This window comes from Ursus arctos, unplaced genomic scaffold (genome assembly GCF_023065955.2).
Source record: "Ursus arctos isolate Adak ecotype North America unplaced genomic scaffold, UrsArc2.0 scaffold_23, whole genome shotgun sequence".
In the NCBI taxonomy this organism is placed as follows: domain Eukaryota; kingdom Metazoa; phylum Chordata; class Mammalia; order Carnivora; family Ursidae; genus Ursus; species Ursus arctos.
The window spans coordinates 35,709,510-35,734,354 of NW_026622908.1; the positions used below are offsets into that span (position 1 = coordinate 35,709,510).

At 54.1% G+C, this 24,845-nt stretch overlaps 1 protein-coding gene across 18 annotated transcripts; it reads right to left on the reverse strand.

Annotated features, from left to right (window-relative positions):
- Positions 1-43: 43 nt before the first annotated feature.
- Positions 44-23,791, reverse strand: SLC43A3 (solute carrier family 43 member 3). 18 transcript variants are annotated; one of them, XM_048214330.2, is made up of 15 exons: positions 23,726-23,780; positions 20,148-20,273; positions 19,213-19,363; positions 18,997-19,062; positions 18,625-18,754; positions 12,119-12,165; positions 10,923-10,999; positions 10,610-10,702; positions 8,380-8,519; positions 6,968-7,065; positions 5,886-6,059; positions 5,560-5,673; positions 2,520-2,706; positions 1,796-1,919; positions 44-734 (listed from the first exon to the last, which is right to left on the reverse strand). In XM_048214330.2, the coding sequence occupies exons 4-15, from the start codon at positions 19,019-19,021 to the stop codon at positions 633-635; spliced, it is 1,311 nt and encodes a 436-aa protein (XP_048070287.1). In that variant the 5' UTR covers positions 19,022-19,062; positions 19,213-19,363; positions 20,148-20,273; positions 23,726-23,780; the 3' UTR covers positions 44-632. The 18 variants fall into 18 exon arrangements, with proteins under 18 accessions (XP_048070287.1, XP_048070289.1, XP_048070286.1 ...); XM_048214332.2 differs by having other exon boundaries at positions 20,081-20,273; XM_048214329.2 differs by lacking the exon at positions 23,726-23,780 and adding an exon at positions 21,179-23,013.
- Between the last annotated feature and the right edge of the window lie 1,054 nt (positions 23,792-24,845).

Consider the following 24,845-nt stretch of genomic DNA (forward strand, 5'->3'; position numbering starts at 1 on the left):
ACACGCACACAGCAGCCCAAAGCCTAGAAAGCCACACTGGTCGTTGCCTTCGGCAGAGAGGTTTTATTTTCCTATAAGATGATTCCTCAGAGAAATGTTTTCTGTGACGCCCAAAGTAAAGCGCGGAGGGGGCCACCTCTAGGTGCCGGGCGTGACGGCTGAGCTTATGAGCAGCTCACTCTTCACCTGGAGGCTTACCTGGTGCCACGGGCTCGGCACCCACAGGCTTCACAGCCAAGATGTCCAAAGAAGTAGGTGACACACTTCCTCCCTATCACATCACCTGCCCTGAGACCCAGTGTCTGCCAAAGTCGTGTGCCTCCTGCTCCGAGACCAAGAACTTTGTGGGCCTTTGCTCTGGGCCTAGGGCAGCAATCGGCATGGCAACGGACAGCCTTCCTGTGTGAATCCAAGTGTCTGCTAGCAGCTAAATATGTCTTTTAAAAAAAAAAGAAAAAGAAAGAAGAAGAAAGAAAGAAAGAAAGAAAGGAAGAAAGAAAGAAAGAAAAAGAAAAAGTAATGGCTCGCTAATATAAGTAGGTTGGCAGGCCAAGTGCTCCTGGACACGGGGTCCTCAAAGGTGCAGAAAGATTAGCCAAGCATCGTGGGAGCGAAAAGCGAGAGCTTCTGAGCTAGGCGGCTGCAAGAGAGCTCGTTTCCTGCCGGCACTCCCAGTACACCGTGAACGGGTGGACGAACGTCAACACAGTGGCAAGCACCAGCAGCACATTCACCTGGGGGCGAGAGAGGGGGCAGGTGAGGTCAAGAACACGGAGCGACAGCCCCCACCAACAAAGGGGCCAGAATTCCGCCAGGTGCAGCCTCTGCGTTCTCCTCAGACGCTACGGTGCCCGGGGGGGAAGCCTTCAGTCATTAATCGCTCTGCCCTGTGGAGCAGAGCGGGGAGGAATAGTGTGCCCATGTCACAGATGAAGAAACAGAGGTCTCGACAGCACTCGATGACCTGCTCAAGGTCGCACGGGAAGCTGGGGACAGTGGCTAGAACACGCGTCTTCAGAATATGATTGGAGTCGTCTGACACCACAATCAAGAAATTCTCCCCAGTTTTTAGTTCGTTCCTGTTTTTTTCTCCCAATGACTGACTTAAACTCCTGCCCAGAGTGCTGGGCAGTGGTCAGAATACTGAATGCAAAGTCAAAGACTTCTGCTCCCTAGTTATGTGCTTCTGAATATTTAAGTCACAGAACCCGAATCCCCGAACCTACAGCTTCAACCTGCAGAAAGGGGGCGAGCCATGCCCACCTCCCGCCTCCCAGGGCTGGGCCCACGAGCATCCCTCCTGTGTGGGGACAGCGGGGGTGAGACCAGAGCTCCTGCCCCTCGGACCAGCTGTGGGGACCAATGCGTACTGTTGCCGCAGAGCCAGGCCGGGCTCAGCCTGCACTCACCGCAAGCAGGAAATGTCTTTAAACTCTTAGGTTTTTACTTGGAATCTGTGAGAATTTTACATTCTCCTCCAGGATATATCTGTGTGTTTCCCCACACATAAAAAATATTTTCTCCCCAAATCTCTAATAATATGGACTCTCTTGGAAGCTATGTCAGGTGAGTCTTGTGGTTTCAGGTGCCCCAGCCATAAGGCAGGGTACTCTGCTACCCCGGTTTGAGAAATAAGACCAAGGGTGTACCCACGTGCAGAAATATTCCTGCAGGAACCATCTCAGGCAGATTTGGGGTGCCCCCTGCTGGAGCCCCACTGAGGTGCCCCAATCCGATGTCCCTGCTGGTCTAGGACCAGAGCCACGCACCTCCCACCGCCACCCCCAGTACTCACGTAGAGTGGGTCATTCTGGAGGGGGCCTTTGATGAAGGTGAAGATAGGGAATTGGAGCAGAGATACAATGGCTGATAAGGCCATCACCAGCCCAAAGAGCTTCCCGAAGTGCTCTGAAGGGAAACTGCAGAACAAGACAAATGGGGTTCCAGTGAGCTCCCAGGAGGAGCCTGGCCGTGGTGGGCCTGTGTCAGCCACTTGCTCCCAAGTCCTCCGTGCTAGGCCTGGCTTCACCCTCCCACACCCACCCAGCCTTTCCCCTTCACCGTTGCTCAAGCCACAGAACACAGAGAAGGCGTTGTGCAGGGACCCAGACACAGGGTGTGTCTGGAGAGGTCTCACGAAAACACAGACACATAAACAGATCGCTCTATGCTGGATGATGTCTACACTAGCAAAGGACGCAAGAACAGAGTGCCAAGGGCATAAAGAAGGAAGACACTGTCTTTCTCACTCTTCTCTGGGAGAGCTGAACTAGAAGAGGGCAAATAGCAGTTCACCAAGTGGACAAGAGAGGCAGAGAGGAGAGCCGATATGAAGGCCCAATTCGTGAATGCTCTATCCCCCCACCAGCCTCTACCCCACCTCCCCCTCTACACCCAGACCCTGCCTCGCTCACTGGCCCTCCCCCAGGTCCGTTCTCACCTCCTGACTACTCCTCCCCCCGCACACGTCCCTCTGTACCAGCGCATCCCCCGTGGGCCGACGCAGCCCGCGCACTTACGCGAGGGTGAGGAAGGCAGCGTTGCCCCCGTACAGGAAGGAGCGGCTGATCACCTGCAGGATGAAGGTGACGTACTGGAGGGGTAGGATGGGCACCGAGGCACAAAGGGCGAAGCCCAGGCACAGCAGAGACGTCAGGGCCAGAGATGGCACCGCGGAGCTTAGGGCCACCGTCATGGCCGAGGACCCTGGTCCAAAGGGAAGAAGAGGCTGCGTGGAGGCGAGCACGGCGGAGGGCAGGGACGGGGCACAAAGAGGCGACAAAGGGCGGAGCCACCGTCCACCAACCGTCCAGGCCGAAACCTCTCCCCCCCACGAGCTCATCTCCAATCCGCCAATAAGCACTGATCATTCATCCCCTAAACGCCGTTCAAATGCATCCACCGCTTTCTACCCCCAGCGACTCAGCCTGCCCTAGGTCCCCATCCACACACGCCTGGATTGGGACAGTGGCCTCCTCCCCGGGGCCGCGTGCTCTGGCCCCTCCACCCCACGGCCAGGCAAGCTGCAGCGGCGCTCTCGGGCAACAGCAATGACTGCAAACAGCCACCTGACCAGCCACCTGACCAGCCGCCGCCCCATGACCGAGACCCAGCAGGCAGCACGGAGGAAGTGAGGGAAGGAGGGGCAGTGGCACTCAGCAATCATACTGTTCCTAACAGCATTGATGGTGCGAACCCAGCCATTATGCATGAAATACGTTCTTAAAATCCTACGTATGTACATGTGTATACAGTGGGCAGCACATAGCAGACGTATATACACTGTACGTATACGGCATTGGTAGGAAGCACCATCTTCAGAGGAAAAGAGACACAGATGTAAAATCAAGAGTAAAATCAAAACTGTGAATTAAAATATCATGACATCTTCCCTCTATCCAAGGCCTAAGAGCACAGATGACCCAGCAGACCTGGAAGCCTGAGCATCCAGACCACAGTCTCTAAAGGAAGGCCACTTAAAGGGACCCAGGACTACTTGCCGAAACAGCTGTTTCGGGTCCGGGGCAGGAAACGCACCCCTGAAACGGCCCTGAGCATCTCACTGGACTGGAGAAGAAGACACTCCCTAAACCTGATGGTGTCGTGTTAAGGGACACGGATTCTGGGTCGGTAAAGTGGCCGATAGCTACAGACGGACTGGAGCATAGAGAAGCATCATGGCCGAAAGGGATCGAGACCCGTCAAATACATTTAAAATGAGACTTTGAAACAGAAATGACATTAGGGGCGCCCGGCTGGCTCCGTCGGTTAAGCATCCAACTCCTGGTTTCAGCTCAGGGCATGGTCTCAGGGTCGTGAGATCGAGCCCCACATTGGGCTCCGTGCTCAGCGTGGAGTCTGCTTGAGGCTCTCTCTCTCCCTCTCCCCCCACCCCCCCAACGCTCATGCATCCTCTCCCGCTCTAAAATAAACAAATAAATCTTTAAAAAATAATAATAAAAATAAAAGAGAAATATCATTCAAAAGTAAATCAATTCGTTAAATTAAAGAGCAACGACAAGTCATTTCCCCGGGAGGTTGCTAGGGCACCCAAGTCGTTACTCTGAAACGGGTACATGGAGGAAAAAACCAAGCACTTGTTTCAGGGGCCGAAGCACTCAATGAGGGAAAGCTTTTCTTTCTAGAGGAATTCTAACAATTAAAAGCAAAAGGAAAGACAGAAATAGAAAATCTCCCTGTTGCGAGCCTAATAAAATAATGGATCCCAGCACCGATCGCCCATAGCTACTGACATCATTACCCGTGCCGCTGATGGGAAACTCTGTCCGGGGTAGATCAGACCGACCATGTCTGGACCCACCGATCAATCCTAACATCGTAAGAACAGGGACAGTCGGGACGGGGGCGGGGCAGGGGCTGCCACCGGGAGCCAGAGGAAGCCTGCATCTCCACCTCCCCAGCCTGCTCGCCAAAAAATACTCAAGTCCATCTCCTCAAGCCTCCAATATGCCTGTTTACAGGAAATACCCAATCAGCGAGACATTTTCAAGTGACACCGAAAGATGCCAAATCCAATCTGGAGGAAATCTGATAGAACAAATGACCCGGTTTCTTCAACAAATAAACCACCAGAAAAACGAAAGGTAGGGGGAGGGGAGGGGAGGGGACGGGAGGCACAAGACTGAAAAGGACAGAGTAAGGCCCATGAACCACATACACAGTGCAGACCCCGCGTGCATCCTAATGCGAACAAACCAACCGTAAAAAGGCGTATTTGAGACACTTCGGGAAATCGGATCAGGACTGTGTGTTAGACGGTCTTAAGAAATTACTGGGTTTTTTAATGATAATGATATTATGGTGATGTTTAAATAAAAAGGGCCTTATTCATGAGAGACGCGGACTGAAGTATCTACAGACGACATGATCGGATGCCTGCGGTTTGTCTTAAAATACCCCAGCGGGGGTAGGGGGAGCGCCAGGAAAGGGGGTAGCTCAGCGCCCCTCTGTTCCTCCAGTTGCGTCCAAGGGTCGCCTGCCCCTTCTTAACCTCTCCCCCCTTCAGCCCCTTCTCTCCGGCACCCCAGCCAGCCCAAATTCCTTCCTGGGATTCCTCACTGTTTTGCTCACTCTTCGTCACCTTGACCGCACTGTATTCCCGGGCTGCTCTCCCAGGGCCCTCCTCTTCATCTCCTCACTTCTTGCTCATCCTTCAGGCCTTGACTTAGAAGCCACTTCCTCCAGGAAGCCTTCCAGGACATCAAACCCATCCTCACCCAGAATAGGCTAGGTGCCCTTCTTTGTGTCCCCATCGCCCCCTGTGAGCTGACTTCATGGATGGTGACGCCTGATTACTCGCCCCTCATTCTCTAGACTGAGGGCAGCTTGAGAACAAGGACCTATCTGTCTGGTCCATGGTAGAATCTGGAACTACAGCTGACACATCACGGACACTCAGCAACAATTGGGTGGATGGATGGATGGATGGATGGATGGATGGATGGAGAAAAGGGTTAAGAACAAAAGAGAAGGTGGCTCTGGCCTGCATGAAGATTCCTCCCCTGCCGGTTCCCCGACCCTCTGCAGCCCAGGCCTCACCTTTCGCTTCCTTCTGGTACTTCTGCTTGAGCCGGTCCATGAGCAGGCCGTTCCAGGGGGCACACAGCACCCCGAAGAACTGAGTGATGGCGAAGGCATTTGTGTAGGTGCTGACTGTAGGGGACAGAGAGGGGCGGGGTGGTAAGACATTCCCAGCACTGCCTGATAGGAGAGGACTCTCCCAGCCTGCCCTTGCCCTGCCTGTCCCTCCTCCCCACACCCCTGCTCGGACCTTCCTCCAGACACACAGCCCTGCTGAGCTCAGCACCCTGGCCTCAAGTCTCCACGGATGCACGAGTGGGCCGCCCCCCAGCCCCCGCTCATACCTAGCGCTCTGTCACCCCCGGCCAGGTTGGTGAGCAGCGAGTTGAGGGTGCCGATGAAGAGGTAGTGCCACAGCTGTATGACCGACAGCCACACCAGGTGGCAGGCAAAGCGCTGGGAGAGCACGTAGCGCCAGAAAGAGCGGGGCTCTGGCTGCTTCCCCGGTTCTAGGGCCTCTGATGGGAAGGAAGGGTCCGGGCATGAATTACAAGAAAGCAGGGGAGCGGGGTGGGCAGGACCGTGTAAGGAGTGAGCTCACCTCCTCTTCCTCCCAGACCGCAGCTGGCATGTCCCCAGGGCTGCCTGCAGCCAGCTCGCCCCAACACTATGGCTTGGTTGCCCCGGCCTCACGACCCTCAGCGACCCACCCACATCCTCCTCTGTCCTGCTGAAACCCGGTCTCTCTTTCGCAACTTGGGCTCCAGGACACTTCCTGTACCAGCACTTTCTCAGCCAGGACAGTGAAGAGAAAGGCAAGGAGGAGAGAATGTGGACACTGGAGGCGAGGGGTGCGTCAGCGGCGGCCAGCTACCGTCTCAGCGGCCGCACGTCCCTCCCCCTGCTTGCCCTACCCGGATCTGGAGTCTGTTCTGGAAACCGTGCCCTGCCTCAGTCCTCACGGTCCAGGTGGGACTGTGAATTAGCTGTCCTGGTCCTCACCCGGGGCTGACCGGTTCGATCACAGACCAGCCGTGATTTTAGTCTGGGGGTCCCCAGAGGCATCCGGGTTCTCCTCTTCCCGGAGCCTGGCAAGTTCCTGTTTCCCTTGGTTTTGTGAGCTTCCCAGAATCCTGTTCTTGCTCCTACCTTGCCGGCCGTGGTTTGTCATGTTTGTAACCAAAGACCCAGAACAGATGGAGCAGGGAAAGAAGCAGGGAGTGGGGAGGAGGTATGATGAGCCGAGGAAAGAGAGAAGAGGGCCAGAAAGGGAAGACGCAGAAGCTGTGCCCCTCTGCGGACCCTCTGTAAGAGGGGCGTGGGGCGGGGGTTGAGAAGCCGCCACAGGTCCTCCGGGGGCAGGGAACCAGGCCAGTCACAGGGAGAGGTCAGGGTCCAGGCAGATGGATTAGCCAGAGGGGCTCACCTTCCTTTGCTGGAAGGAACTCCTTAGACTGCATTTCCAGCTTCTCAGACTCGGCTGTGTTCTTCTCTCCGTCAGTGGTGTCGTTCCTGGCACACAGGCTGCAGACACAGGAGCCCCCAGGCCAACCCCAGGACGGCGAGCTGAGCCTGAAAGTCAGGCCGCGGGCCACAGTGCGGGGACTCCCGAAGTTCATTGCACTTTGGAGACACATTTCAATGGCCCTCCCGCCCAGGCCACAGCCCAGACTAGTTAAATCAGAATGTCTGGCCACGGGAGCCAGGCTTCTATTTTTTTTTTTTAAAGATTTATTTATTTATTTTAGAGAGAGAGAGAGAGAGAGAGCACACACACACAAGCAAGGCAAGGGGCAGAGGGAGAGAGAGAGAGAAGCAGACTCCTGGCTAAGCAGGGAGCCTGACAGGGGGCTCGATCTCACGACCCTGAGATCATGACCTGAGCCCAGATCAAGAGCCAGATGCTCGACCAACGGAGCCACCCAGGTGCCCCCCAGGCTTCCATATTGTTTAAAGATCTCTAGTGATTTTAATATGCAGCAAAATTTGGGAATCACTGGAAGTGTGGAAAGACCAGGCCAGGCCCGGGTTCAAATCCTACTGCTGCCCCCTCCTAGCTATGGAAACATGGCTCAGACTTAGCCCTTCTGAGCCTCTTTTTTTCTCATTTGGAAAACAGAGATAAGGATGTTTATCTGCGAGGATTATCGTGGGGCGCACGGGAAAATGGTAAGTGAGCTACAGACCAATGCCCCACCACCACCCGTGGTCACCCACGGTGACCACCCGTGACGCTGACTGCAAAACCGGTCACACTTCTTCACCCCCCCCGTTCTCCAACCTCTGCAATGAGTCTTGGCAGCTCTGACGGGGTCCCTAGCCCTTGCATCTGGGCTGGCCCCAGAAGCTGCTTCCACCACCACAATGCAGCAGAAGCAATGTTGGGCCAATTCTGAGAAACTCTGTGCACGTCTGCACGGTTTCTTGGAACCCTGGAACTAGCCTGATGGAAGGGGAGAGCCATGTGACCCAGATACCTTTGTCACCCCAAAGGACAGCCAGACAAACCCCATGTGAGCGAGGCCAGCCTCCCCAGCCAGCCCCAGCTAGCCCAGCAGATGACCAGAGCCCTGCCAACACCATCCAGGCCCATCTCTGACCAGCAGAACCGGCCAGCTACCCACAGACTCATGAAAAACAAATGCTGAATGTTTTCGATCACTGAGTTTGGGAGTAGTTTGTTACGCACCAACAGCTAGCTGATACACCCCTGGCCCAGTCCCGCCGTCCTGTGACAAGTTTCCTCCGCCCTGCTTGCCCATCTGTCCCGCCCCCTGGCTGCCCACCGCAGGTCAGGCGGAGGGCTCGGGCCCATGGTCACCAGATCGCAGTCCTTACCCGTAGCTGTAGTTGGGGGGCAGTGGATAGGGGATGTGGCCTCGGGGCATCAGGAGGAAAGTGCGCCCAACATGCCAGGCACTGCAGACCGAAAGGAAGATGAAGGAGGCCCTGAGGCTGACACCCCGCTCGTAAAGCAGCTGCAGAAGGAAGAGGACGACAGCATAACACGCGTGTTCACGGCACCATTATCCACAACATGCAAACAGCAGAAGCAAACCGAGCGTCCGTCGGCAGATCAATGGGCAAACGCGCTGTGGCAGACAGATACGACGGGACAGCATTCACCCCGAGAAGGAGTCAAGTAAGTCCTGACACAGGCTACAGCACAAACTTGAGCATGCCGAGGGAAGTCAGCCGGTCACAAAGGGATCAATACCGCAGGCTTCCACGGCCATGAGGGGCCCAGAGCCGTCGACGTCACAGAAGCAGAAAAGGGAATGGTGCTCGCCAGGGGTTGAGGCGGGGGGTTGGGGAGGGGGGCAGGAAGTCACTGTTTAATCGGCACAGAGTTTCAGTTTTGCAAGGCTGCAAAGAGTTTTGGAGATGGATGGTGGTCACGGTTGCACAGCATGAATGAACTTGATGCCGCTAAACTGTATACTGTACACTGTATACGTAAGAACGGTTAAGAGTAAATTTCATGTTCTGTGTGTTTACGTAAGAAACAGGAGCTGGACCCCAGCCTCCCCAGGCCCTGGCCCTCCGTCCCGAACGCAGATCAAGGCCACCTGACGCACACATAGGCTCACCCCCACCCCACGGCTGAACCAGGGTGGGGGGGCATCGTGTCACCCATCCCCACAGCCTCAGACACTCTCCTAAGGTGGGGTCCCAGATCTGCTAGCTCGCTGCTTTTTCGTTTTATTTTCTTTAATAGCAGCAAAGTCCTTTTTCTCAAACAAAGCTTCACACAAAAATTCAACTTACAAAACACATCAGCGGGAAGCAGCCCAGTCATCTTCCCCCTCATTCTCCTTGGTGACCGACCTAACACTGCAGAGAACCCCTCAGGGTTCCTCAACACCCAGTTTGGAAACCATTGATCTAGCCCACCTCCTCCTTTTACAGAGGGTCAAAGTGAGGTCCAGAGAGGTGCAATGAACTGCTCAAGGTCAGGGTCTGCAGCAGCAAGGTCAGATTAAACTAAGAACTCAGATCCTTCTCTGACACTCTCTCTCCTTCCAACTCTAAGGAGACAAGGAAGAAAGTGGTAGAGAGGCTTGAGTAAGTGCCCCTGGGGCTCAAACTCTAGGTGACCCTCTAAGCCAAGGTGCTCATGGGACTAGGCTAGCTAGCCTTATGTCTGGGAGTGACTCCCAGAGTTCCTCTTCTCTTCCCCTATAGCCCATGGGCTGTGCCGGCTGCCTCTGGCCTAACACAAAGCCTGGAGGGAAGTCCCAAATTGGGCAGCCTGAGGTGTCAAGGACCCACATTCTCTCATTCCTTCCGCTCACTCATCCTAAGTGTCCTCCAGCTGGTGGCCTCATAATCACAGCATGGCTGCCACAGCTCCCTCTATCGCACCCTCCCACAACATTCAAAAAGAAAAAGTGGGCAGGGGGACCAAGGCAAAAGGCTTTCTTTTGGCTCTGCTCTCACCTTCCATCAGGGAGGGGAAATGTCCCCTAAACTTGTCCAGGAAAAACACCCTTCATCTCATTAACAAGGACTGGATAATATGACCACCTCTACCCATCCCTAACAAGGGGGAAGGGATTGCCCCTGTTGGCTTAGGTCAATCGGGATTCATCCTCTGGGCTGGGCACCTCACTGCCCAGATGGAATTATTAGCAATGAAGAAGGTGGAAAGGCTGTCAGGTGGGGGCCACTAACAGCACTGGAACAGCCCATCCCCCTGATCCCCAACAGCAGCCTTTGGGAGAGCTGGAGAAGCCTGTCTGTCTGCCCCGTCACTTCGGCAGACCACCTCTCACCTAATCCAAACCAGAAGCTCACAGGTGCAAACACCCCTGGCCATGGGGCTCCCAGCCTCTGCCCAACCCCCCGCCCAAGTGCATCACGGCCTCTCCCCAGAAATCCTAGATAGGTGTAAAGAGCTTAATCACTACGGGGTGAGGCTCCAGAACCAGGCACGTCTGGGCTCAAGTTCAAGTGCCAGGTTTACTGGCTGCAGGAGGGCTGACGGAAAGAAATCATGCAAAGTTCACAAGACAAGCATCTGGCGCATGGAAGCGAGTGATACATGTTGCTCAGTGGTATTTTTTACCTTGATGACAAGGAAGACCGCCGAGGAGGAGTCAAATGCCCCATTGTAGAGGGTGATGATGGTTGAGCGGTGTTTGCCAAAGAGGTTCCCAACCTAGAGAACACAGGAGTCACTTATTTCTTCCTGAGCCGGTTCTTCCTGTCCACGGGGTACGTGCCAGGCCCTCATTATACCCAGACCCGCCTCCCCCAGGGAGCTACCGCCCTGGCTCGAGCCAGCCCCACTGGAAGTGACCAAAGCAGAGCAGCGCTTCTCCCTCCCTCCACCCTCCCTGGCCTCCCACCAGGTGCCTGGGGTCAGGGCGGGCTCACACCTGCAGGTTGGTGATCAGAAACAGGATTCCTCCCACAGTGAGCATGGGCATGGCCAGGAAGAGTAGCGGGGCTGAGTCTGGAACAATCAAAGACAGAGGTGGGGCTGTGTCATAGTGTAACCCAAACACGGAGCCCCAGACTCTGGCTCCCACCTGCTCCAAATTCCTCACGATCCTGGGGGCAGGGCCCCAATTCTAGCCAGCCTGCTAGCGTCCTTTGAGGACCTTAAGATAGCGGTCAGGGTTCCCCCAAATGTCCCTGCAGAGGGACCCTGTGGAGGTCTCCTGGGCCCAGAGTGGTGCTCGGTCTGTGGCAGGCCTGGATGTCTGGACGTCACTAGAGGCAAGACCCAGAGCGAAGCCACGGCTCCCTTCCCTCGTTAAACCCAAGCAGCCCCTCCCTTGCTTGACACAGTTGGGGAGAGAAGCCTGGGTTCACCCCCCAAGCACAGCCTCTAATTCCCTGAAGGACCTGGAGCTGGATTCTGAATCTCTGACTCGGTCACTTCCTCCATTAAATGGGAATAACAGTCTTGGCCCTTCCCATCTCGTGGTGTGTCGTGGGAGCCGAGCAAGAAGCAGCCGTGGACTGTTTCCCTGGTCCGTTAAACCCGGAGCGAGCGCTTCCTCTGTGCCAGGCATCATGCTTGGCCAGCATAACCAACACACCAGGAAAGAGCGCTTCCCACTGCAAGTCTTGGCAAGGCATCTCTCGCCTGCCCGTCTTCCCTCCACACAATGGGAGAAGAGGAGAATGAACCAGACTGACATTCGCAGACTTCAGGAGTTTTCTCTGTTCATCAACTAGTAAAATTTGAAACGAAAACTCCTGACTACAACAGCGCTCTCGAATTTGCCCTACTAAATAAGGATATTTTTTAAAATAATGCTCCCTCATACTATCATTTTGTTTTTAAGGAAAGAACATATGAATACACACAAGAGGAAGGATGTAGTCTTTTGAATAAATTCTCTCTGCAGCAGTCCCTCCACTGTCCTTATTTTTTTGCATTTCTCAGTGGACTAGGCTGGTTTCATGGACCAGCCATAACCCCCTCAAAGATCCCCTCAAGCTCAAAGCCTGTGGATCTCTGAACAACTGCGGGGGTCAGGGTGTCCTGCTATCACCTTCCGCACCTGCCCCACCTAGCAGGTGCCTCTGAGCTTCATCCTTCCCACCCCCTGACGGCACTCACCTGCAGAGCTGAAGGCTATGGTGAGTGTGGCACTGGTGTAGAGAAATCTGAAACACACAACGGGAGATGGAAAATGTTGTCCAAAGGGCAGAGTGGATAGATCCAAGGTCCTCCCATCTGGGGTCCCAACAGCTCAATATCCCTTGGAGAATGAGGTGAGTGCCCAGTCTACAAAGCAAAACTTCTGAGGAATTAGAAATTCCTCCTTGCTGTGTGACCTTAGGTAAGGCACTGCCCTTCTCTGGGCCTCAGCAGCCTTTGCTATAAAAGGAAATGATTGGGCTGATCTAGAAGTTCTAGGGCGCTGTGATTTCAGGACCGCAATCCCAAGGTTATGGAGATCTCTTAGCAGTCTGGGGATCTGGCGAGGCATGGGGTGATAGAAGCAGTGCCTAAGTGTGATGTTCCGATTTATAATAGGAAATATACGTTCGGTCCCTGTCCCCAGTGCCTGACACAGGGCTCCTAAAACACCTGCAAATTCTTATTCGTCAGTGATAAGAGCACTAAGAGCATCTTTGTTCTGACCAGGTGACCCTGGGTGGGCTCCTGGGGGGAGCTGGTCACCGGAAAGAGCAAGCCATAATCAGATACCTGGAATTCTCAGCCCTGCCCACCCACTTCTGCAAAAAGGGGAAAGGGGCTGGAAATGGTTACTAAGTGATCAAGCCCACATGAGGAGAGCTTCTGGCTGGTGTATACACCACATGCCAGGAGGATGACATACCCCAGCCGCCACCAGACAAAAGTTCCTGTGCACGGGACCTTCCCAGACCTCACCCTACATATCTCCCCATCGGCCTATTTATCTGCATCTTTCAACAAATCCTTTAGTAAACTGGTAAACATACGTAAATGTTTCCTTGAGTTCTGTGACCTGTTCTAGAAAATAATCCAATCCAAGGGAAAAGAGGTCATGGGAACCTCTGGTTTGTAGCCACGTCAGACCAAAGTTGTGGGTAAGCCGGGGTCCTAGCCCGTGATTGGCCTCTGAAGTGGGGGGGGGCAGTCTTATGGGACCCGGCCCTTAACCTGTAGGACCCGGGGCGCTCGCCAGGGAGATGGTGTCAGAACTAAGTTACATTGTGGGACACCAGCTGGTGTCACAGAATCGTTTGGTGTGGGGAGAATCCACATACACACGTGGTGACCAGATGTATCCGACGTGAACTGTTCTGTTGAAAGTCAAGGACAAATGCAGGAGGAGACATGTAGGATTTGCCAGTAGAGTTGGTGTCGGTGAAGTGGGATTTGCTAGAATGGCCCAAGCTCAAAGGAACATGTGCCTCGAGGACAGAGAGGGGATGAAGAGCCCCTGGCTCCTGGGGGGCCACGGGGTGACCCCTGGTGTGGAGCAGCCGGTGCACTGCAACTAAAGGGAGAACTTACAATTTGGAATTCAGAAATGGATCCAGCTCCCGGGAGTGGGTTCAGGGGATGCGTGGGAAGTGCAAACTAATAAGCCGAAGCTGAAAGATACACGCCCTGTTGGGATCCGTAATAGCTAACACGAAATTCAAGAGAGTGCCGGGTCAGCCCTGCGTACTCGACCAGGGTCAGATGTGGGTCAGTCTGAGCTGTGGCCATTAGTCTCGAAGTCGGCCCCAAGGGAAAAATGATGAAGGAGCACCTGAAAAGTCCCTCTAAGACCTCTGGTCCGCAAGAAGGTCGTCAGTGCAGAAGAGGGACAAAACTCAACCCGGGGCGGGGGGAGGAATGACACACAAAGGAGCTGCTACATTTTGTGGCTGGGTATCCTCAGCTTCCCGGAGAACCTTTCCTGAGATGGGTGGGAGCGTGACTAATCTGGGGTATGTGGGTATGTGGTGTCTTGGGTTTTGAACGCTGCAAAGAGGAAGGGCATGTCCAGGTTGACGTGGGCCCTAGAGCTCACTCTGGAACAACTGCAGACAGCTGCGTGTAAGCCACACACAGGAAGTCGTTCCTGGGGGCACAGCTAGAGGCCACTGTAAGGTCCCCTCGCCCTACAAAGGGAACATCCCAGATGCAGCAGCCCATACACTTTGTATGCAAGCCGTGTGGGCATGGCTTTACGGTGCCCTGTGCCCAGGTCATGGTAAACGCTGTGGCGAGGGGCCCCTTTCACATGGGCACCCCGTAAAACCCATTGCTGCAAAAGGGAAAAACCAGTTTGGGATGGCTTACTGAGTTTGCTGGCTCAGTTTCCCCTCCTGGCTCTTATAGCTGCTAATAAATAGATTAGGTTAATTAACAAAAGAATGGGGACAGGTGGAGAGGAGAATCAAGAGGCTGGTCTTAGGGTAGAAAATTTTAAACGGTTATTAAAGAATAAGGGGGAATAAAGCAAATATTGATGGGCCTGGAACAAAGAGGAAACAGAGAAGAGTCGTGGGTTCATCCCTGCTGGGTGGAAATCTCCAGATGGTTATAGAGATGGAGGATAAATGAAACGGATAGTTATTGGGGGTTAAAAATAAAAAAAGTGTTCATAAAGCACTGCCAAAGGCTGGGTGGGCCAAAGGGACCCCTGCCGGCCGCCAGCATTAAAGTGCCTGCAAACAAGTCCAGTCTCTTTGTCCCCATTTGAAAAAATGTTAAAAGCCAGAAGCCAGAGAGATCACAACGCTTGGGGCAAAGGTGAGGCAGATTCATCAGGTTCCAGACTAACGGAAGGACCAGGCTCCCTTGACTCTACCCCTCACCTTGGCCCCACAGCCTTTTGCACGGGAGTGGCCAAAATGGGCAGCCGGGGGTGGAGAAGAGAAGTTTCTAGGGCTCCTTGATAAGGGGAGCCTCACCCACTGAGGCACCCAGATCCACTGGTCAAGCCTGGACACGCGCTTCAGTTAGACTGAGAGCACAAAGAATATAAGAGTCGGTAGGTTTATAAAAGCTGGGATGTTGAAACATGCTCTCCAAAAAAACGTGCGTCCCGTTTCCCTGATGTTTCACAACGAGATACTACGTCTGGCCGGGAGCACTTCCCCCACGCAACGGTGAAACCACCTGCTGACCAAGTCCTGAGAAGGCTGCAGGGAGGAAGTTCAGGGTTACTGGAAGAAAGGGGAACGTTTAGAGGAGAACCGGTATGGCTGACAGGCTCTGCGAGAAGGGGCTGCCTTTCCTCACGTGCCTGGATCATGTTGCGCGACTTGGGAACAGGAGGCATCTGAATCTGCCCTTCCTGTCAACTGGACATGTGCACTGGGAACCAGTGAGACTGCCCGAGCCCAAACGGTGTGGGCTAGACGCCGGAGAACTGGTCAGGGACGAATTCTCTGTGCCGTAACCCTCTGGGGAGCCCACACTGGGGCTAATGGCAAAAGTCTGTGCTCACCTCCCAGCAACAAGTACTGGGACCTTGGACAAGAGAATGTCCATTTCCGGGGCATTTATCATCTTGCTATGAGACATTAATTGAATCCACACAGATTACTGAAGTACATAAAATGATCTTCAAACGTGAAAGACCCACAATGGCTAGGCTGATAGCGGAGAAATGCTCTAATGGGGATGGCAATGCCCAGAAGAATTCCACACTAAAAATAGCAGTGGTGAGATGGGATCACATTGCCTGGGGAATGCAAGGAGGAGATACCATGGACCAGGGGGCCTCTTCTCCCCTAGGACTGACTCTGGAATGTGTGGGGAGCGGCTGGATTCTACCGCCACTTGGACGGGGCCCTACAAAGAGCCCTCGATTGGCCAACACAGAGTATACTTGGCTGCGCTCCACGGTGAATGGACAACCACATCCTGTTTGGAAGGCCACTGCACGGATCCAAAAAGGTAAAGAGATCAGCTCCGTGGGCTGAACAAACCTCATGCTGCTGTCCTCGTAGAGAGGAAAGAAACCCACCGTGGAAAAGGCCCCTACGTATGGGTTCTTACGGACCCAGGGGCAGTGGCCAATGGCCTGGCCGTTCGGTCATGCAGGAGGGCAACAGAAACCTGGCTGTATGGGGCACAGGCCTATGGAAATCACTGTGGCATTAGAGGGGTGCACGAAAATGGGAGAACTAGTATGTTCGAACAGGCTGTATGTGAAGTGGCTGCCTCCTCTCCTGGCTGTATATGGGGGATGGGCACGGTGTCTGAGTGGGGAATGTTTCCTCTAATAGTGCTGTGGTTAGGGGAGCTTTCTCTCCCTCATGCTGTGGTCACAGGACCAGGGCTGCCACTACCAGGGCTGGAAGCAGAGATGATTCCTAAGCAAGAAAACCGTGTTCTTAACCATTATGTTACGATTCCCAAGTGGCCGCTGGGGTAGGCTGTGCCTTCCCTCTATCTGCCAAAATTGGGACAAACGGGGAATGCAGCCACCTCGCCTGGTGGGAAAGACAGCCCGCTTAGTTCTGCGCCTGGGTCCCCTCGCCCTCCCTGAAAGGGGAGACACTTGCTGGACGAGCATTCCAGACCAGCAGTGGCCAAACCTAACCATCCCTCCCGAAGGCGGAAGAGTTACGGTATCAGCGGAGAGAAGGAACATCAGAGAGTAAGGGGGCGAATAAGCAGGTTCTGTAAGGAGGGAAATCAGTACTACAGAACCCTCCCAAAGAGGCTTAGGGAAGGAGAGCGTCTTGTCTCTTTGCTCAATTACACCAGATGTGTGAAGGGTGAAAGGATATATTGCTGAGACCACTCCTGCTTTTGGAACCTGACAAGATCAAATGGAAGCCAGTAGGCGTACGTGGCCCTGGGAGACACTTTCAGATGGTGTGATGATGGACTGGATAGTTATTAATGACAGAATGTGTTTCTGTTACCGTGCCGGTACCTTCTGACCTTTACGATTGTTTCTGCTACGAGGGATCCATGTCCAAAGACCGGGGTCTGCACGGTGATACTGTGGCTTACACTAAGAAATACGTATTTGGGGGCGCCTGGGTGGCTCAGTCGTTAAGCGTCTGCCTTCAGCTCAGGGCGTGGTCCCGGGGTTCTGGGATCGAGCCCCACATCGGGCTCCCTGCTCTGCTGGGAGCCTGCTTCTTTCTCTCCCACTCCCCCTGCTTGTGTTCCCTCTCTCACTGGCTGTCTCTCTCTCTCTGTTGAATGAATAAATAAAATCTTAAAAAAAAAAAAAGAAAAGAAATACGTATTTGGTCTTTGTCCTGGGTCTCTGACACACGGCTCCTAAAACCCTTGTAAACTCCATGATGAGAGCACGAGGAGCATTTTTTTGTTCCAGTGGGGTGACTCTGGTAGGTTCCCGGATAGCTCCTAGATGGGGACTGGTCACCAGAAAGACCAAGGATTGGTCAGGATTGAAGTATGGAATTTTTTGGCAAACCCCACCCCCAGCCCCACTTCTCTAGAGTGGGGAGCGGGGCTGGCAATGGTTAATAATTGATCAAGCCTACATGAAGAGGCCTCCACAAAATCCCTATAGGACGGGGCTCAGAGAGCTTCGAACCTGTACGCTTTCATCTGTATCCTTCATCATATCCTTTAATAAACTAAACACAAGTGTGTCCCTGAATTCTGTGAGCTGTTCTAGCAAATAATCCAGTCCAAGAGGGGGGGTTATGGGAACCCCTGATTTGCAGCCAAGTCAGACAGAAGTTGTGGGTCACCTGGGGACTTACCAACTTGCAATCGGCATCTGAAGTGGGGGGCAGTCTTGTGGGACCCGGCCCTTCACCTGTGGGATCTGACCCTGTCTCCAGGGAGATGGCATTAGCACGGGGTTAAATCGTAGGACATCCAGCGGATGTCCTTGGGGTGGGGGAGAAACCCACACATTTAGTGACCAGGTGTATCAGAAGTGAGTGCTCTATGTGAAAGTAAAAGAGAAACACGGGAAAGACGGAGTTTTTCTTAACATACTAAGGCTGGAGAGAAGGGAGGGGACAAAGGAAGGGGTTGGAAGAAGAGGAGACAGGGAGCCAAAGACAGACTGAGATAAAGTCATTATACACCCAACGGCTTAGAAAGCAGGAACTTGCTTTATCAGCCAGCCCGCCAGTCCCTCTGTCTGATAACTAATTTTCCATACATCTGCCAGGAGGCACCTGCCCTAGGTCCTATTAAGGCCTTGGCAGGCCACTGCTTATCGCTGAAGCTGGCCAGCTACCATGGCATCCTGTCTGAGTGAGATGAGGTTCCTTACCCTCCGTGAAACCCCCACTATCTCTGCTCCAGTCAGGGGGTCGGGAAATCCCACCATCGGGGATACTCAGGAGACCTTACTAAGTCTTTGGGGAATGGCATGGGGGGGGGGGGGGAGGTGAGATGACAATTAACCCTGAAGGACCTGGATGTGAGGCCTGGTAGGATCCCTGAGTGACAATTTTCAGTTCCTCTATTTTAACCCAGGCACCAAGCCAGCCCTCAAAGGAAATCGGCCTAGACTCCAGCTCAATTTGAATACACAGTCACATTGAACAAAGGAAGAACAGGGCAAAGGCAAGGGAAGTAGGGATGCAGAGAAGAGGGCGGGTCTAAACAGAGTCTACCTCCTATGCTATTGTGACAGTTGCTGGGACAGGGCCTCCCTCTGCCCAGGCCGGGCCTTTGGGACTTACATGGCTATGAGACGAGCCACGGTGGTCTTGAACCTGTCAAAGATGAAGCCGGCAGGGAATGTCATGAAGTTGTTCATGAAAGACCCCAAGGTGAAGATGAGTGAGAACCTCTCATCCTGGGCTTTGCAGTCTGGAGGAGAGAAAGGGAGATCTCAGGGAGTTGAAATGTGACAGCCCCTAGTGACCCCTCAGGGGCTGGTACTTCCCTCCCCAGGCACCTCCTAGACCAAAGTTGCCGAGTTGGTGGGAAGGCTGACACTCCTTTCCTCTCACCCCAGAAAGGCTGGCACAGTGGGGGTTGGGGGCAGAAGCCCTCCCACTCCTTCCTCCTGCTTCGGAACCAGACTCTGCTTCCCTAGAGGAGTCCCTTACCAGCCGACCCCGTGACATTGCCCATCGGCCCGGCATCCGGTTCACAGAGCTCCTCAAAGTAATGTTCTGTTTTGAAGACAAACACCAGGGATGCCCAGCCGAAGAGGACTCCCGCAAAGCCGAGGCATTCCAGCAGCCCCGTCAGCAGGGTGGCCACGCGGAGGGGCAGACCCTGGCCTGGCATGGCGGGAGGTGGAGCCGATCCCCAAATCTCACCGGGGGCCTCCCGGCCTGACCACAGGCGCTTCAAGGGCTGGCCTTTGGGCCCTTGGAAAATTCCTCTGGCAAGCCCTTCTGTTCAAGTAGGCTCTGGTTCTGGCTTTTTTCCAGCCTGGGCAAGAAACAGCGGTGGTCGACTCTCTGGATCCTGTCAAATAAAGCAGAGGTCGCTTGGTACAGGGGGCTTGTGGGAAAGGTAGAGGTGGACGGCGCGTTCTGGGAGGGGGGCGGGAAGAGGCCAGCTGTTCGAAACAGCTGCAAAAAGCCTCTCTACCCCACAATGGCAGCACCTGGGGACGCAGAAACTGAGCCCAATTCTGAAGACTGTCCACAAAAATAGAAACAGCGGCGACGGAGGGGGGGGCGGGCGGTGGTGACACTTCACGGAGGTCCTCGCAGGCTCAAAACAACCTGACAAAGTGAGCTGTCTTGTTTCCTCCAGTTTACCGACAAGGGAATTAAAGGCCCGTGGGAGGTTGTCAACTTGACCTAGGTCCCATGGGCTAGTTAGTCACAACGCAGGCCAGTCTAAAGCACAGAATACCCAGCTCCAGCAGGACCTTCGTGACCCTCTGCCGAAAGGGTGCCCTGGGGCCCGCGCCCCCGCAGCCCCCCACCACCACCCCGCGCACCTGCTCCCGCACGCACACCCCCTCCTGCACGCGGGCGCCGCCCCCCCGGCCCCGGGCCGAGGCGCCGCAGGGATCCCGGCCTTGCGCCCCGTGCCTCGGGCCCCGAGCCCTACCTGGCCCGCCTGCTGGCCGGGACTCCAGCGCCGCCCGCGCCCCGCGCCTTTTGGATTCGCGCCTCTCACCGCCCCTCCCAGCCCCGCCCTTCCCCCGCCCCCCTCCGGAAGGGCCCTGACCTGCGCCGCGGCGTCGGCGGAGGTCCACCGGCCCCCGTTGCGAGCACTTCCTTTCTCCCCGGCTCACCATCTCCCGCAGGCTTGTCGGGCCTGGAATCTTCGCTCCGTTATCTCCCTCTGGCCCAGCTGCACCGGTTCTCATCTCTCCTGATCCTCGGTCAGCCTCCTGGCCGCTTCGCTTCTCCTCCTTCCCCTAACCAAATTCGTTTCAAAACTGTGGCTCGCACGGGCAGACCCACGGAAAAGAGCACAAACGCCCAGCACACCGGAGGGGACAGCTGGCTACCTGCGGGCGCACACGCACCCTATTCCAGGTGCTTTACCGTGCCCACTTAGGTGGCCACAGAATACATTTTTGCTCACCAGCTCAAACCTCAGTCCTGATCTCAGGCTTCCAGGGCTGTCAAGCAAACCCCCGCCGCCCCCCCCCCCCCAATCAGAGAGCTGAGGACCAGGACCGAACAGCTTTCCAGAACCCACCCCCCACCCCCCACCCCCGCCCTGGTGGGGTGCCCTCGCCTTTTCACTCCCAAGGATGCCTTTGATTACTCCCTGCCTCACCCCAGCCTAGGTTCTGAAAGATTTTACCCGCCAGACTGTGTTGATTAAGTATTCATTCATTGCTCCATTTTTTATTTATCAAAGACATATATAATTGCCCATTGGAGCTTGTGATCAGCGTGAGAAAGGCAGCTGAACCAGCTGTGTTGCTCTCATTCCAGCCCAGAGCAAGTAAGCTGACAGCTGCCTTGGCCTGTGCAGCCATGTCCCCCCATTAAAAGCTGAATTTGGGGGAGAATTTCTTGCATATTCAATGCAGTCTGCAGACCTCCATGCCCAGCCTTCTGGATTCCCCCTGGGGCCAGGGACTCAAGCTATTCCGAGAGCACACACTTCTTTTTGATGAGAAAGACATTAAGAGGTTAGAACCATAGATGGCCAGAACCAGAGACTATTGTCCAGATCTCTACCACAGCACCAAGGATAAAGAAAGTGCGACCACCAAAGGGACTGACTGCATGGGGTAGGGGCCCTCTGGGCCTGGACCCAGACGCTCACTGCTTACGCAGCCCCAGGCAAGCTCTTTGGCTGCCCTACCTGCAAGACGAAGAGTGCAGTGCTTTAATTACTGTATTTGTCAAGAAATAGGAGGTGGGTTTATGAAGTCCTTGCCCGTATGGTAGGTAGCTGCCAGAGTGCGGATGGTACTGGGTTCTCCCATTTCCGGATACGAAAACAGCCAGAGAATCAGCTTTGAGCGGGGTCTTCAAAGGAATTTGAGCAAGGTCACTCCACAAAGTCGCCAGTGTCTGTCCAACTCCCAGACCTGTGCTCTTACCATCCCAGTCCTCACATCGGGTACCCGGACATTAGAGAAAATGGATCTTGTCTTAAAAAATGAATTGATGGAAACAACCGTAAGAAAATATAGCAGCCCGGGACAAACAGGCCTTAAGATGTAAGATTTTTCCATCTTACTGCAAGACACAAAGACACTGAAGTTAATTCAAGCCCTCTCTCCTGCTCTGGCTTACATTTTGGTCTCCGGAGGACCTGGGGGATCAGTGAGTGTGGAAGTAGCAAGGGAGGAATGGAAAAAAGTCAAAGCAAAGAGAGAGAGAGAGATTTTAGAATGTAAATCAGCAAGAACAGTGGGAAAGGCCCAGCTCACGGGCTGTCTGTACATCCAGGACTGGAGCTCGGGACTTGGCCCAGGTCGCCAGGGCCTTTGTCCGCTGTGTCTTGTTATCTCTGTCGTGGTTCTCAGCATCCCCCCACCCCTCACCACACACACACACACACACACACACACACACACACACACACACACACACACACCAGCTTCAGTGTCTGCAGGAGGCAGTGCTTCTCTAGCCATGCGGCAGACTTACTGAAACTGTTGGGATGGAATATTAGAATGTTCCCTGAACCGTTCCCGTTTGATTTGGTTCGAGTTCCCGCAGCCAGAGGAGGCAAATGCTACTCTCATCCCTCTCCTGCCTCGCTTCGATGAGGATTCGTGTGTAACATCAGAGAGAGGAGTGATTATAACAAGGTCTGACGGGGCGCCCGATGTCTTCATTCTTTTTGCTCTTCGCTTCCTTCCTTCCCCTTCACCCTGAGTCTTTTTTTATTGATTGGTTCACTCAACAAATAGACACGGTGCAACTAGGCTTTGTGCCCCGGGGGGGGGCGGGGTTCAGAGAGAAGAGATTCAGCGCATTCCTTCTAGAATCTCAGTGTTCAGTTCGGGAGACAGACAACGAAACCCCAGCAGAAGCCAGCCGGGCACATTCAGAGGCATGGAGCCTTGACGGAGGGACAACATGCAAGGAACCAGCTAGAGCGGAGACTGGCCACGGGAGTGGCAGTGCTCGAGGCCGGAGCGCCCAAGCTAAGTGAAGGCATTTGGACTTGGGCCCATATCAGTCATGTCCTATTGATCCTACCCCACAGCACGCCTCCTCTCCATCCTTGACCGCTGCCCTACTCAGACGCTCACCATCTCTCACCCGGACATTACCTCCTTCCAGACCTCCCCCCCCCCCCATCCGCCGCAGCAGTTCATTTCCATGGTTCCCAGCTGGTGACACTATTTGACCGCTCAAAACTGCTCAGACGCCAGAGTTCCAGTCAGCCAGCTGGTGAGGGCCAGTCAGGGTCCTGGGATACTAGCCATGGGACATTACTGCGTTGGAGGGAAGAGGGAGCACTGAACCGGATCTCTTGCCTCCCACCCAAGTACTGGTGCTGAGGGCCTTTTCCTTCCCATGCCCATGTCTGGATAGCCACGCTCCACCCTATGGGTATTTTGATGGCAACGGGGTATATTTATTTAGATCGGGGAAGAATGGTTTGCCAAACAAGGCAGCACGGAGGAGCTGCACCAAGCCATCCCCTGGGGCACAAGCAGTGGCTGGTCTTCAGCTGGGCCACCTTCCAATGTAAGCCTTCCCCACCCCTTAACCCCCAAGCCCCCAAACCCATCCCCCCCACCCCCGGCACTCAGCTCTTTCCTCAAACCGCCTCCAGATAATCTCAGCTAGGACCCACCCTGGACCCCGGAGCATCACTTTCTGGGAAGGGTCCACATACTCCTTCTGGCTCCTCATCCCTTCCTAAGTTTTTGTATGTGGATACACTGTGAGCCATTCATACAAAGGGTTTTAATTGTGACCTGCCAAATGAACAAACAAAACAAAACATAAACTTCTTGTCCTTTCAAGATCTGGGTTCATGCATTTCAAAATGTTTGGTTTTCCCAGCTAGGGTCTTGAATGAGGTTTCAAGAGCTTGTTTTGGAAGATAAAAGTAAGCAAACATGTTCTCTTTCATTTCAACCGAGGAGAAAAATACTGATCTTTTTTTTAAAGATTTATGTATTTGTTTTAAAGAGAGAGAACTAGAGTGAGCTCGCAGCAGGAAGGGCAGAGAGAGGGGGAGAGAGAATCTCAAGCAGACTCCCCTCCGAGCACGGAGCCTGAACGCTGCTTGATCCCACGGCCCCTGAGATCATGAGCTGAGCTGAAACCAAGAGTCAGACGCTCAACCCACCGAGCCCCCTAGGCACCCTGAAAAATACCAAACATCTTGAGGCAATGCCAGAACAAAACAAAACACACACACTGATATTGGGCCACTTACTGATCTTCCTGATTCCTCTGATTTCAGTTTCCTCATCTATGAAATTGGAATCACGGTGTATGGATTAAAGGTCAGGTAAGTTAATCACCCAATCAGTACACTGGCTGATTAATAAATAACAGCTAGGGGCACCTGGCTGGCTTGGTCGAAAGAGCCTGCAACTCTTGATCTTGGGGTCATGAGTTCAAACCCCACGTCAGTTGTAGAGATGACTTAAAATAAATAAATAAAATTTAACAAATAGCAGCTATTGTTGTTACCAAAAATGATTGAATTACTGAAAAGCAAAGAGGAGATCATGAAGTCAGATTTGAGGAGGATTACAAAGTGCCCCTAACCTAAAAGAGAAATAAATGAGGGGGGAAAAATCATATAATGGGTGAGGTTGGTGTTTGTTCCAGAAGCCCTACCCCAGAGAACTGATCTCTAGGTAGCCCCCAAATGCAGACCAGTGTCATCCGGGTGCCCTCCCCTAGTTGGCCGGGCTTGTCCAAAGCAGGGGCCTGGTTGATTATACTCCGAGCTGCAGGAAGGAAGTCTAGTCACAAACCAAAGTAAACAGGGACGGGAAGGAGTTCCTCAGAGCATCTCCTAGAGCCTTCCAAACAGTTCTGACAAGGGAGGGGAGCCACTCCATAGTCCTGAATGAGGAGGAGGCCTCCTTGTTCTAGGAAGACCTTTCTTTAACCAAGGGTGAATCCTAAAGGCCGCCCAAGAGGCACCAGGGAGAGGGGGCTGCTTCAGCCTGTCGGGTCAGCTGGCTGGACCCTGGAGGATGCTGGAGTCAGCAGCTGTGGCCACCAGATCAGCCCTCCCTTCGGCCATGCGGAGAACAGTGAGCTTCAGGGCCAGTCCCTGTGACAGAAATGGGAGCCCCAGGCCCCACCACCCTCGGCCCCAAGAGCCTCCCGTTGCCCGTCCGCATTCCACTCAGCTCTAATTCCATACTTAGGAAGCAACTGTGGCTTGCTAACTTGACTTCCTGCACAGACTTTGGTAGAACCGAGAGCCCTGGGTGCACTGACCACCTCTGAATCTCCAGGGCTGAGGACCTGGCTGGGGGGCTCTGTCAACACCAAGGGCTGCCTCACCCCCTGAGAAGAGTAAATAGCGATAGGAC